The sequence below is a fragment of the Micromys minutus genome (genome assembly GCF_963924665.1).
Source record: "Micromys minutus genome assembly, chromosome: 28".
NCBI lineage: Eukaryota > Metazoa > Chordata > Mammalia > Rodentia > Muridae > Micromys > Micromys minutus.
The window spans coordinates 21,573,032-21,587,653 of NC_137963.1; the positions used below are offsets into that span (position 1 = coordinate 21,573,032).

Consider the following 14,622-nt stretch of genomic DNA (forward strand, 5'->3'; position numbering starts at 1 on the left):
AGCTGAACACTAATAAACAGCTTACCTGGAATACAAGATGACAATTCACACACAGTTATCTAGTAATTAAAGTCTGTTTCTTTTTTTTTGTTTTGTTTTTTACTAAAATAATTAAAAAAATCACAGTATTTTAAGAAATAAAACCCACATGGGGATTTTAAGCACAATTTGTGTTCCTTTCTTTAAAACTCTTTTTTTTTTTCTCCATTCACCATCCTGTCCAGTTCTCTCTACATTTAACCACATGGCTGACAGGTGGCACAGACAATGCAGAGAATTCCCTTGGTTAAGTCTGAGGTACTAGGAAACAGGTGACTGTTTTATTTATGCAAAGCAGTTTTTTTGTTTGTTTTCTGTTTTATTTTTTTTTTTCTCCCAAAGCGGCGCAGTTAGGTCTTGAAAAAGCTTAAGGTATTAAAACTAGAAAAACGCACTGAAAGCTGTGCGCTAAAAGTTGTTCCCCTAGGAGAAGTCTTCTATGTCCAGGAGCCTCAGTTTCCACACTGTCCGAGAGGGTCATGGAGACTGCTGTGCCATGGAAGATACTTCCCAAACTGCAGCAGATGAAACTTCCGTGAAGATCCAGAAGGAAGGATGTAGTGACAGGAAAGGAGCCACATATTCCAACCATTTAAATAACTTTTAATTTACATACTCACTCACACAGGTACCAGTGCTTTGAAAATAGATTGTTCAGTCCTAAAAGCAGCTTTTGTTCTGTCTTCTCTACTCTGTCTGTCCCTCCCTTCTCAGCCCACGCCGGCCCTCCCACACTTTCATCACGGTTCAAGTAAGGTTTGATAAGAATTTCACCAAACTCTTATTCGTTTTTGGCCTCTGCATTCTCCAGGAGAGATTTGTCGGCAGCTACTACGCAGATGGTTACTGTTTCACTCTTCAAGGGAAAGTCTATCCCGATTGGCTCATCGTCTTCCTTGGCCTCTATGGAGGACAGCTGTATACTATCCTCCATCACCTCCTTTGTATGGATTTCATTCCTGCTCACTTGGTTGGTATCATGCAATGCCCTGGAAAAGCAAAATAGCAAAAACATTCATGAGCCAGGTGTGGTGGCACGTGATGGCTCTCACCCCAGTGGGAAGATCAGGAGTGGGGAGGGAGCGGGTGCTTCTGGAAGTCCAGCACAAGTTCAGGGATCATCATCTTTTCTGGGTGTGTTTGTTCTGAGACAGAGTGGGATCTCATGGCTAGCTAGTAAGCACAACTCCTCTCTCTGCTTCCCCAGAGCTGGGATTACAGACCCACATCAGCACGCCCAGCTTGTCTCTGGGCATGGAGCTGAAATCCTTAGGCATTTTATGACCTTCCTGGCCTCTCACATGCTTTTTCTAACCAAACTAAAAACTCATCTAGCCTTTCTTCTCAGACCCTAAAAGTGCATTGAAGTTTCCCATGAATGAACTCTATGTGTATATAACTACATTATCGGTGACTGTTATGTGTAGGTCATGTAAACCTCTTTCTAACAATTTGGACCCCTAAAAATATCCAACTTTGTACTGTGCTTTCATTATGGCATGTTTTGTTTCCAAATTAGTATAGCTTTTTGATATTATCTTTTTCCTTGAGTTAGAGTTCTTGGAAAAATACCAAGAACTGCCTCACATTCAGATCTATCAGCTGAACTCAGAAGCTTAGGTATTGGCCAATAATGACCAAGACAAAAGGAACAACTCTAATATTGAAGATTTATTAGTCAAGTCTATTAATAAATTATCCAAGCACACAAAAAACAAAAACTGCAGGCATCAACCATGATTGCAGAAACTTAGTTATGTTCTAAGAAGTCTTGACACTTCATGGACATTATCTTCTACAAACCACAAATTAGTTCTCTTGTCTGGTGGACTAAGGAAGGATTCCTCTTGCAAAGGACAATTGTGTTTTCAAAGAGGTTAGGTCAGAACCTGACAGGAATGCTCTCAGTTACCTGGGAGACAGGTGTGGAATGGTGCTGTCTCTAAGTTAAGTCTTGGCATGCTTAAGGCCACTCATGGAATGAACAAACACAGCAGCCAGAAATTCAGACCACTATCCACATTCCCTTAGAGCATGAGATTCAGTTGCAAAGTAGAGGGACATGCTACCCTTGACTCTGGAGGCTTTCCTTCACCTGACTGTGACAGAGTGGCCATTTTAATAATTAACAGAAGGAACAATCTGCTTTCTCGGTCTCACTGCCTGACCTTCATGCTCAGTAAGGCAATACCAGGTGGGGGTGGGGGGTCTATGCAGTATTAGGGGATTCTAGCCTCCCTCCCACTCCTTGCTTGCAACAAGGGTCTTCTCGGTGCCCTACTTACATGCCATGTCTCAACACGTGTCTTTCCCACTCAGAGCCCTGTGAGAATGCCCGTCCACAGAATTCACATGGAAATCGCTTTTCAGTGTTCACACCAGGCCCCCGGTCAGCAAATCTCATCAGCTCTGCAAACAGAGAGAAAGGGCCAGCGTTACCCTTTGTGTTTCTGGAATCTAGAGAGGATCAGTCAACACTCACCAGAAAATACCTCCTGCCTTACCTGGGAAGCTAAACTGCCCACATCGGCATAGACTGACTCCCTAGTGACCGTGGGCTTCTCTTAAGGACACCTCCTAACCAGGTCTTGGGAACTGTTCTGGGTTTAGTCATAAGGATGCACATTTCTCCTCATTTATGTCACTGCTTCTGTCATCAATAACCCAGGTTCTTTCTTGGCCTACTCTCTGAACCCATTCCGAGTGTTCTCTAATTAACTCATCCCTTCTGCATGACCTGAATGAGGACTTGACGGCTTGGCAGCTACTCGTTGTCTGTCTGAAAGACGTTCTGCTCACTAAGAAGAAAACAGACTACGGAAAGCCCCCAACCTGCTTCTTCAGTACAGCCCACAGGATTTCGTTGTATTCCAAATTAGGCCAAAGCTTCACATGTGTGACACTTTTGTTGGATGGTTAAGAGTCCTGCAAAGACCATTCTGTGAATGGGACCCTAAAGAACTATGAGGTAGGGGCGGGAGCTTATATAAAAGCATGTCTGGGACATTGAGATGTCTCAGTAGATTAATGTTGCCTGCTCCCAGGCTCGATGACCTGAGTTTGATCCTGGGAATGCACCATGGTAGAAGAGAACCACCAATTTCTGCAAATTGTCCTTGGACCTCCACTTGTGTTACTCCCTCACACATACAATAAATAAACAATGCAATTAATAATAATAATAGTAATAATAATAATAATAATAATAATAATAATAATAATAATAATAAAACAACAGCATGTTCCTAGCTACTGACAGATCATGGCCAACTGTTCAGTGTTTTTTAAAATGGTGATATTCACAATCACGGGGATACAGACATTTCCAAATGAGTCTGGTGTACACATCAAATATTGACTAGCTGCTTTCTTTACTCCTATGATGCTGGCACATCTTAGGAGCCTGATACATGTGGATCAGCTAGCTAATTGTTTTTAAGTCACACCTCCTGGCAAGCTCAAAGATGAGGGTTTACATGGCCTTTGTGCTGTCCCTCATAAGCCCATATGTTTTTCATTAGCGTATAGAGGGCCATTTCTTCACATGGGTAGTAAGTAGCAGACTACACACTTCTGAAAAAGGGTGGAGCTTGGAGAAATTTGATCATTTTCATCTCTGATTACTGTGGGCCCCACAGATTAGATGTCACAGGAAGATATCTTCTAGTTGAAATGCCTCATATTTCATGAAATCTTCTGGATATTAGCTAGGGCTCTGTGACACCTTCATCCTCCTCACAAAAAGCTATGTGAACAGGGCCAGTTCTCACAATAGACATTTTCTCACAAATTAAGAAGATCACCACACAAGCCATTAAAAATAATTGCACAGACTATCTTCCGTGATTCTTTTCACTGGAAATGACACAGTGCCATCTGCTCTGCGTATTAATTCCTTAGCAGGGATTATCTTGGGCAAGAAATCAACAGAATGCCTTCCCGACTCCTCCCAGTTGCATAATGAGAGGGGGCAGGGTGGGCAGCATTCTGCTTGGGTTCAATTTCTTCATTCGTGGTTTCTCTCTGAAATTCCCAGGCTGATCCTGCCTTGTGTCTCCTCCCAGAACCACTCCTCAGCTCTCACGTCTGGGAAGAGACTGGGTAGCAGGAAGGCTAGAAACTACCCAACTGAAGGTGGCTATATGAAAGTTCAAATTATTCACAGCAAGGATGGTGCTTAGCACTTGCTCCTTTGCCCTCAGGAAACATGAAATCAGTCATCTATTGTCTCTAAGGGCACAAGCTAAGCTTCGTCCTCAAAGAAGAGGCCAGTCTACCTGTCACATCTCAAATCATTCTCCCTCAGCTGGAGAGCTGAGCTAATAGCCCCTCCTGCCCTCTGCCATAATCCAGGATGTCTGGCAGAAACACCCCAGGCTATTGTTGGCCCTGTCTTCTTGGCAACAATCTACTGAGATGGTGGAAGATTGATTCTAGGTTGTTTCAAGAGAGAAAAAAAAATGGGACAAAGGGAACTGTTCTTACAAGGATGTGTGACAGGGAAGGAACAGTTTCAGCTTGCAATTCCCAAGGTACTCAGGTCAGTTCCCCATACCAACCAGTCTACCCAAGGAGGAATTTTTCTTCATTTGTTTAGGTCTCTGGATACAGACATGACACTTTCGGGGGAAGCAGAAGACACACAGTTCTCTCTAATTCCATCTAGTCTGAAGCAGAAAGCCCAGTGGGTAGAGAAAGGCAAGCTGGACTAGCAGGAAAATGTGCTTGTCACCTCAAATATCTCAGATGATGTGTTTTCTCATGGCCTAAGCTTGTTTTATTTGGGGGGGTGGGCATTGGAAAATGGGGGTCTTTGGAATGCTGATGGCTTCAGAAATAGCCTAGGCTTAGCATTAGACATGAAAAAAGTCAAAATATCTAACAAGGAATCTCTTATCTTCTAAACAGGGACAAACTGAGCCACAGAGTACCAGGAAGAAAAAGGAGCCTTTGTAACCTCAGTCAGAAGTATCCTCTCCCTCCCTCGCCCTGAGGACATTCAAAACAGTGCAGAGATGTTAAGAATTTGTTGTGAGAAACATAACTGTTAAAAGATTTTTGTTGTTGTTGTTGTTGTTGTTGTTTTGTTTTTTAATGGAAAGAAAAGAAATAAGCCATACTTCTGAGATCACAAGCATTTCCCTTATAAGAAATGGCTGAACATAATAGCCTCTAGTCAACCCACAGATGAGGCTGTTTGGTTTATGTAGTCTTTCAGGTTGACCACAGCAAGCAGCTTTGACAGGTTGGCACATTTTGGCAGTAAGCCTGGGCTATCTGTGTTGCTTGGAGATTAAAGGACCCAACTAGATCCCTTGATTATCACAGAGGGAGGGTGGGGACAAGAAATGTACCACAGAAGAATTATGGTCTAAGGAAGCCACCTGCTCAGGCCTGCTAGATATTCTACCACGGCACCTTTAGTCTATCCCAAGGCCTAGTGCATTTCATGGACTAGGGTCTCTTTAAAAAAGAACATTTTTAGCACTCAAAGGGGTTGGAGATGTGAATAGTGTTAAGAGATCTGCTTTGGAGCAAAGAGACTGAAACCCTTCCGTGGGTTTATTATTTATCTTCCTTATCTTACTTTAGATAGCTCTTAAGTTTGTCAGAACTATTATTTATTAGGTTCATGTTTTGGATGTAATTAATTAATGCTTTTGGCAGTCTTGTAATCCAAGGCCTTTCACACCACGAGCACATATTTAATCACTGAGTTACATCTCTACCCTTTGCTTTCCATTCTAATATCAAGATAACTACAAAAGACCCCCGAGAAGCACAGCAATCTAGAGTGAACAGGATGAGAAGTTTGAGGTGCTTCATTCTATGACTGTAAGATATATAAAGAAAAACAAGGTCACCAAGACAGCTTGTCACTAACCTAGATCAGATTCGTGGAGCAATGAGAGTCTCAATCAATTGTTTTGAGAAAAGTTGCCAGTATAACCCAACGAGGGAAAGAGAACCCTGTAAATAATCACTGGGATGATCAGGCATCTCAGGCAGAAGAAACTAGATCCTGATCTCCCAGACAGAAAATCAATGAACTCAAAATCAGTAAGAGATCGAAACATAGGTCCCAACACCATAAAAAGTGCTGAAAGAAAACACCGGGGAAGTCCCCATGACACCGGTTGAGCATGACTTTTCTTTAAAATTATTTTACATGATACCCAAATCACAAGTAACCAAAGAAAAAATAGGCAAATGCAACTGAATCCTTCTGTACTGCCAAGGAAACATCGGAACGAAAAGGCAACCCACAGAGGAGGAGGAGAATCTGTGGACCACACACCCATTATAGGGTCAACATCCAGGATACACACAGAATGCAAACAACTCAGTCAATATTCGAGTGAACCATTTCCCCCAATTAAAAGGCAGACAAAGGCTCTGTATGAGTGTTTCTCAGAAGACATGCAAACAGACATTGGCCATTCAAGGGCACTCCACATTCTGAGCAAGAGGAAGTCCAAATCCATGCCTTAAATACTGCTCTGTAGCAGTTAGAGTGTCTGTTACCAAAAGAAGGAAAGATAACAAGGTGCTGGCGAAGGTAAGAAAACAACATTGCAGACTCATAGCAAATTAGGGCAGCCATTGTGGAATAGTGTATGTGAATTCCTTAGCAATCTCACTCCTGGGAGGACAAAGAATAGGAAGTGAATGAAAGGAATGTAGCAAAGAAATGTCCAGCAAAGACATAGAGCTCATTTCAGCGGCCATTTGTCTGTGAGAGGATACAGAAAATGTGATGCACACACCCACTGGACATCATTCCACTTTAAGACAAGAGATCCTGTCATTTGTGACAACACGAATGAAGACTGTACCTTAAGGAAAATGAACCAGGCATAAATGCAAACACTAAATGATTCCACTCCATGTGAAACCCTGGCCAATCCAATGATTCAGACTGTGGAATACAAGGTTGGGGATCTGAGTACATATTGGCTAAAAGACATTGAATTTCAGGTGGATAGGAAGTGAGTTTAGGAGGTCAATTTTGTGGCATGGTTACTCTAACCAGTAATGCTATTGCAGTTTAAAATCGCTCAGTTGATTAAGATCTTATTCTCCAAGATAAGTGATAAAAAAAAAAATGTTAACAACTCCATTTAGCCATTCCACAATGTGTACCTATTCTAACATTTTACAAACACACATTTTTTTAAACTTGATAATTAAAACTAAAGAAAATACCAAAGTTTAAAATCTGCAGCTTTTAAGTTAAAAATCTATATATTGATCACCTTAGGAGACAGACACTGCTATTATCATAGTCACTGCCACTACTATTTGTGAGCTGGTGAACTCACAAAGACAGAAAGCAAAGTCCTATAGACTGGGGGCCAACATCCAGTGAACCTTCATATTCCATAAGACTAAAGAGACAACACTTGGTGGTCACTAATCCAACGCATCCCTTCACTACTATAGTGGTGGCTGTGATGCTTTCTGTCACATTTACAGTATCCATGCATGAACTTTTCTTGCTCAATCTGCAGTAACTCAAGGAACACATTCCAACCGACACTCTTTCTTTTTCATTTTGAATATGCACGTGGGCGTGGGCAGGCCAGAAGAGTCTGATCTCTCGGAACTGGAGTTGCAGGTGGTTGTGAGCTGCCTGAAATGTGTGCTGGGGACTGAACTCAGGTTCTTTCAAGAGTAGCAAGAACTCTTGGCTGCAGGGTCCTTTTCTCTTCAGCCCTTCACTCCCCATCCCAACCTGTATTTTTATGTACTCACAGCATTCTAGGCTTAAATAGTAAAAAACAAGGAAAGTCTCTAGACCACATAAACATGCTATCTGCAATTAAACACATTTTGGAGTCTTCCTATCTTAAAATAATGGGAGAATGGCAGGGGTTGGAGCAATAGTTCAAAGCTTCCATAAACATAAAATGGTGTTTTCTGTAAATGCAGGGGAGAATGAGGCACTGTCTCTTCCTCTTGGCAGAGTAAAAACAGAACCCTAAGGGTTTAAGGGGATGGCCCTGCAGGGGGGACATGTCCAGGTTCATTACTAATTCTCACTATGACCCACCCCAGCAACAATCATTTTTAAAGGAGTGCTCAATTCCAAGTTCACTCTTATCCCTCGATAGCACTCTGGTGTCTTTCATCTTGCTCTTTGCCATCTGCATTCTGATGGCTCCTCAGACACTAGTTTTCCTTGCTAGGAACCATATATTTTTTTCTTAGCAAACATACATCTATAATTAGAAAGAAAATGTCTGTTTTCCTTGGAGTTTCTATAGCTGGTAATAGTTTGTAAAGACAGGGCCGCTGATGGTGCCTAAGCCAGTCTGTTCTGCTACTTAACCAAGAAGGATCCTTCCTTCTGTTCTTCCCATAGCAGCCTCCTGCCTCCCTTCTGGCTCACTGTGGACATTCTGGGTACCATCTGGGACTCGGAGAGCAGGGTAAGACCAACCTCTGTCCTCAGCCTTGCTGCTCATTTCGTCGTCCTTGTCCTCGTCATCACTGCTGGAGCTTTCCATCTTCTCCTTCATCTGTTCCAGCTGATCCAAGTTAACCCGTCCAACCAGCTCGAAGTTACGGCTGACCTAAAAAAGGGCCAAGCAGATGATGGAGAAATGAACCACAGACTGCATGGATACTCTTGGAGATCTTTCCAGCACAATTCCCCCTATGTCTGTGTTTTTTCATCCAAGTCCAGACAAGCTAGGAGCCTCAAAAGTTCATTTCTTCACTCTCACTCCCAGAGACAGACCTTGGCTTCCCATTCCAAACACTGGATCTCTTCACCAAACTTATGAGACGCAGATATGGAAAACAGAGAGAGCCCAGAGCATCACAAAACCTATCAAATGGCATCAACACGGAATCTAAAATCAAACCCGTCTATCTTTAACTACCCAAGCTTCCAATACATCTGCATGCAAAGTGTCCTTACCACCTGACACCCATGCTCCTGGGCTGTACCAGTTAGGACTGTAAGACTTTTAACTCTAGTTTAAATTTTAGAGCAAACAATTGCTACTAGTTTGGCTACAGGTTTGAAACTGACCACAGCCTGTTTACAGGACTAGGATTACCTGCACAAAACATAGGTAACACACACACACTCCATTTTTATTTATCTAAAACGTAGTTAGAATAATGAAAGAACCTGAGCTTCCCTCAAAATATCATTCAAAGGAAGCAATAATCCAAACTACTATGTCTAACAAATTCTGGTTTGGGGTTTTAAGGTCAACAGCAGCACAAAATTTGCCTTCTCTGCACACATAGAGTTGTTAGTGCTGGCAGGAGAGGGTGCCAGAATAAGCCAGAGCTTTCACTCTGTGTGAGGTGTGTGCTCTGATTCCCCTTCTGAAGGCCAGGGCAGGGGAATATCAAGACAAATGCCACTCAGTCCCTTCCTCCAGAGGCTCACGTCACAGTAGTTAAGGAATGAAGGCAGACACCATTCATTAGGTGGGCCAGTTCCACAGCTGCCACATGAGAGCATGAGGGAGGAAAGAGGGCTCACAAGACAACTCAGAGCACTCTCTGGGGCCAGCCTAGGACAAAGGTTTGCTGAGCACCACCAATTCCATATGCCTGGCAGATGGGACCGTCATCACTGGCTGTGACAAATGAGAGGGCCCTCAGCTCAGGGTACCAGGGCCAACTCGGTTCTATGATGAAACCTAACACTGCCCTGGCCACTTTGCATGGGAGATTGGTACAGCCAGGGGGAGGCAGAAAGCACCTTCGTGATAATGTACTGCTCTACCTATGAGAACATGAAGTCACTTAATTTTGCTCTTTCCCTGCCAGGCCTGGGGTTCCTTCCCGAAACCCCAAGTTCCCATGAAGCTCATGGCAACAGAAGACCTGTCATTAAACCACGTCCCCTTTGCCTGTTTCCTTTTTCACGGGTTTCTGAAGAACTATGCTTATCTGTTTTTCCTCACTGAAAAACTGTTCACATTTTGGATTCTGCACAATTTTAAAACAGTATGTGGCATTTCCATGGTAGACGTTCATCCCGGGACAACCCAGGATTTATCTGTCCTGAAGATGTCTATAATCTCTGCAAGGCAATTAAGACTGAAAACCATTTTTATTTTTTTTCTGCTATGTAATGAGAAGATTCCTAAAATTAAAAAAAATCTTTATAGTGCTGTTATTCTAACATTTAAAACCCCCCAAACTAACCATCTAAATGCTAATCTGAACACAAAGGGAGAACCCCTTTCTTCTTCTGACCCTATGAGCCTATCATGTCTCCTGTCTGGATCACCGTAAGCCCCATTCCACAATTAGTTCTGCAGCATCCATTTCCGTCTGCCTGTATCTATTCCCCAGTATGGTCAGAGTCAGCTTTAAGAAAAGAGTAAGAGGCTAGGGGGATGGCTCAGTCAGTAAAAGCTTCCTGTAGGAGCGTGAGGAACAATGTTTGAATCCCAGGACCCTATAAAAAGTCATGTGTGGCTGTGCACTCGGCAGTCCGAACTGAGGAATTAGAGAAGGAAGACTCCCGGGGCAAACCAGCCAGCCAATGGAGAATTCCCCCTGAGAGCGACTGAGAAAGACACTCAACGGTCACCTCTGGCCTCCATACATGTGCGTACACAAAGCTCCCTCTATATACATGTGGGCATGTAGAAAATGCCAATCTTTGCCTTGAGGGTAAAATAGAAAGTGTGCTGTGGTTTACAAGCTCTCCCCAAACTCTTCTGTTCCTACCATCTTAACTTACTGAGGTTCCCAGTATGTGCCTTGTCCTGAGCCAATACCAACATCTTCTTCCCACATATTGACTCAGTCCCTAGCCCAGCCCAGTCTCTTCCCCAGAAAGCCCTCCTATTGCTGCTCCTCCATTAAGCAATGCTGCCTCCCTGTCCACGGCACCCAGACTTGCTCCCGTCACATACACCACACTTCCTACAGAATCCTCCTGCTCTGCCTCTCTGCTGCCAAGCTGCAAACCCGAGGCTAGATTTTCTGCCTTCTCCCAGTGCCGTCTCTTCTCGCCAGCAGTGGACACTGCTCAGACTCCCTGGCTACCACCTAGCTCCATTCTAACAAGAATCTCCAACGTTTTCAGCCCTGTGTGACACAGTGTTCCATGAGAGAATGTCATCTTTTATCACCTTATCATATTTCATAAGAGAATATGATCTCCCATTCCTCCATGTATTTATCTGGGGTTATGTTATTTCTGGCTCTCGCTTTCTTTCATGTTAATGTTTCATTTTATAACCGAAGTTTCCGGATGTACCGTTAAAGGGTCTGAGCCAAAGGGAATATATAGTCTTGGTTAAGGCTCCAATGTGCTTCTCAGTTTGGGAAAGGACCAAAGGTCTTCCCTGGAGCAGGTGACTGATATCCCGATGGTCCAGAAGATAAAGCAAAGGCAGTTCACCTCCTCCCCACTCCCAGGACCAGAAGTAAGATAACATCATCCCGTTTCCATAAAAGGTGACAACCAAGGGACAAAGAGTGGACCGAAGAACATTACATCTGGAACTCAGGTGCTTCCCCAAGTTTCGCCGATGATAGAAGCCACATGTTTCCGAAGCTCACACTGTTCAGATTGTAAAATTATATGCTGACCCACATGTCTGCGAAAGTCACACAGGAGTGACCCCAACCCAAACCCAAAATCCCTATTGAAAGTCACTAACCTAGTGTTCGGGGAAAGCAGCTATACAGTGGGGTGTGGGAAACAAAGTCCATGAGCTGATCAGCAAACACTGACCCCTGACCTCTCTGATGTGATGACCCCACGAGTGCCCTTTCCCAGCTAATGGCAACTGCTGAATTCAGGAGATGGAAGAGAAGACAAAAGAGATTTAAAGCTGTTCGTGGAATATACCACACCCCTGCCACACCAGCTTGCTTTAAAACTATGCAATTGATTAAGATTACCAAGCTGAATACACATTGTCATGCTATGCCCAAATGGGTACAGAAAAGATTGACATAAACATGCTTGCTGGTGACAGACTAGAACTTGCTACCCTCACCTTCAGGTGACATCACAGACATCAAGTAGGAAAGACAGTAACAAAGCCAGTCCACCCTATGCTTCCAGGTTTTCAGGGGATAGAGTTCCGGCTCCTATTGGCTGTACACACCGCTTCACATGAGACACCCAATCGAGACCCGCTACGCATCACCTATGGTCTATTATTACTGAGAACAAACAGCCAGAGTAAACTTTCCTTTCTAGAGAAGAGTAAAGGAGAGAACATGGAGTCATGGTCTGCTGTGTGGTTGTTAACTGACACCCGTAGAGCTGAGAATGACTGACACACAGGCTGAGGAGTTGGTTTTGTAAAGGGCCATGTAAGTGACTATTGTACACTTTCTGGACCACAAAAACTTGACTGCTCAAAAGACAACAGGAATAATATGTAAAGATGCATATACTTGTATATGGATAGCAAACTTTGGAATCTGTAAGATTTTGGGGTTTTCAACTACTTATTTAAAAACTTCAAACACTTTCTTGGCTGGTAGGCAATGTAAACTCAAGAGGTGCACTGGAGTTAGCCCATCGGCCACCCTTTGCTAATCCCCTTTGCAAGCAGATTCCTGGCTGTCTTTGAAAATCAGATGAATATGCAGGAACGGAATCAGTATGAAAAACAAAGTACTATCTGTAGGACTGCCACAGGAAGATGGTCAGCAATGCAGATGAAAAATTCTGTTGAAGGGGCTGGAGAGAATACTCAGCAGTTAAAATCCCTGGCCACTCTTCCAGAGGACCCAGGTTCAATGCCCAGCACCCACCTGTCAGCTCACAAGCATCTGTGACTCTACTTTCAGCACCCTCTTCTGACTTCTGTGGGCAGGAGGTTAATATTTATCCATCTTGTCCCGAGTGGCAGGATTCCTTTCCTTTTCTGGTTGAATACTATTCTATACACAGTTGTTCACACATGTAGTTCACACACAGTGTTACATAAGTTTATTGGTGACACGATAACCCACAGGAGCCAGGCATCCTGGCAGTCAGGGGGCAGAGGCAGGCAGATCTCTGTGAGCTCCAGGCCAGCCTGGTCTACAGAGTGAGTTCTAGGATAGCCAGAGCTGTTATAAAGAAAACCTGCCTCAAAAGCAACAACAACAACAACAACAACAACAAAAACCAAAACCAAAACCAAAACCAAAAACCCAAAAAGGGAGAAAAAACAAAAAACAAACAAAAAAACCAACAAAACCCCAAAAACCAAAACCCCACACGAAATCACAGTATATAAAAAATTCATAATGTTCACATCCCATAAATTTGGTTGCTGGTTTGAGAATAAAACTGGACACTCTCTAAAAGATTAAAAAAATACTTAGTGAATATCTGTTACATACTATAAATGTATCCAGTAGTCTCTTTATGCATCCCATTTTCTTTAGACTGTTGTGTACAGTATGCTACAACTGTCTTCCACATCAGAGATGAGAACACAACAGGAAATAAGAGCTACAGTCATGATGTGAACTCTTATCTTCAGGAGGATAGCTCAGGCCTTTTCTACTGTAACAAACCATTTGTAAGAATGCAAAGGCACTCTCAAGATGCAGAAAAAATACCCACTAAGGTGGATAACCCAGGTAAAAACAAACAAACAGAAAACTAGTAGGTACAGATACCAATGTTGTGTTGAAAACTTGATGGATAGGTTCTATCCCTTGAGACCTTTTCTTCAGAATAAAAGACTTTTAAAGAACAGTACAAAGAGATGCTCCTGAAGTAGCCAGAGGGATAAGGAGCACAGAAGACAAGGACCAGATCCAATTTCTTGAAACTGAAATCAGCTTCTGACCAACTTAATTTGGCCAACGTCCAGAAGAGGTCTACCCATTTGGAGACACTGGTATAAGTCTAGACACAAGCTCTGAAGAAAGCTAGGAGAAACAGCATCAGAGGCTCTGTTCTGGCCAGCTGAGCTGTTGCCAATCTTCGGGAGCCAAAGCACAAACGATGGCAAGGCCACCAAGTTCTGTTAAGTTCAACCAACAGGCGTCCTCAAATTTCATCTCTGAAAAGTGATTTCACGCAACAATTTATTTCATTGAGTTTCTGCAGCAGGCAAGGCACTGTTAGATTGTGGAAGAAAATGTAGGAATGTCTGAAGAAAAGCAGGTTGGAAGTGAGAACCTCAGGTCTGACCAGGGAAGACAGTGAATACTTTCATAGGTTATGGGTAAATAATGTCTTTGTCTAATGTTGACTTGATAAAGAATGCCCAGAGCTGGTTGGAAACAGTCACATTTCTTACTTATCTGATCCTGGTTTATCTGTCCTTCCAAGCCCAAGACCGAGACAAATGTCCAGCTGACAAATCAACAAACAAAGCCAACAGGAGGGACATCAGTGCTGAAATCAAACAGGCTTCCTGAGAGGCCTCGGAAGCCACAGGGCTGCTCACTGGTCCTTACTTAAGAAACTGAACACAATTACAAAAAATGTGGCTAAAGGTTTGTCTGGCAGTTTGGAGAGAGAGAAGATCTACAGTACAAACTTATATTCACTTTCTGAAATCTTCACTCTGGCATATTTTATGGATTTAGAAAACTGATTTAAGAGGCCAAAGCTTATTGCTTGCTTCTGAACTG

General features: G+C 43.1%; 1 protein-coding gene across 2 annotated transcripts in view; it reads right to left on the reverse strand.

The window, feature by feature from the left end:
• Positions 1 to 451: 451 nt before the first annotated feature.
• ZNF462 (zinc finger protein 462) overlaps positions 452 to 14,622 on the reverse strand; it is a gene marked incomplete at its 5' end in the record, with an annotated part of 71,488 nt that continues 57,317 nt past the window's right edge. For both annotated transcript variants that reach the window (XM_080939950.1, XM_080939949.1), the window contains 3 exons: positions 452 to 1,028; positions 2,325 to 2,448; positions 8,483 to 8,615. In XM_080939950.1, coding sequence (XP_080796076.1) covers positions 821 to 1,028; positions 2,325 to 2,448; positions 8,483 to 8,615 — 465 coding nt within the window. In that variant the 3' untranslated portion in view covers positions 452 to 820. The remainder of the gene's footprint in view (positions 1,029 to 2,324; positions 2,449 to 8,482; positions 8,616 to 14,622) is intronic.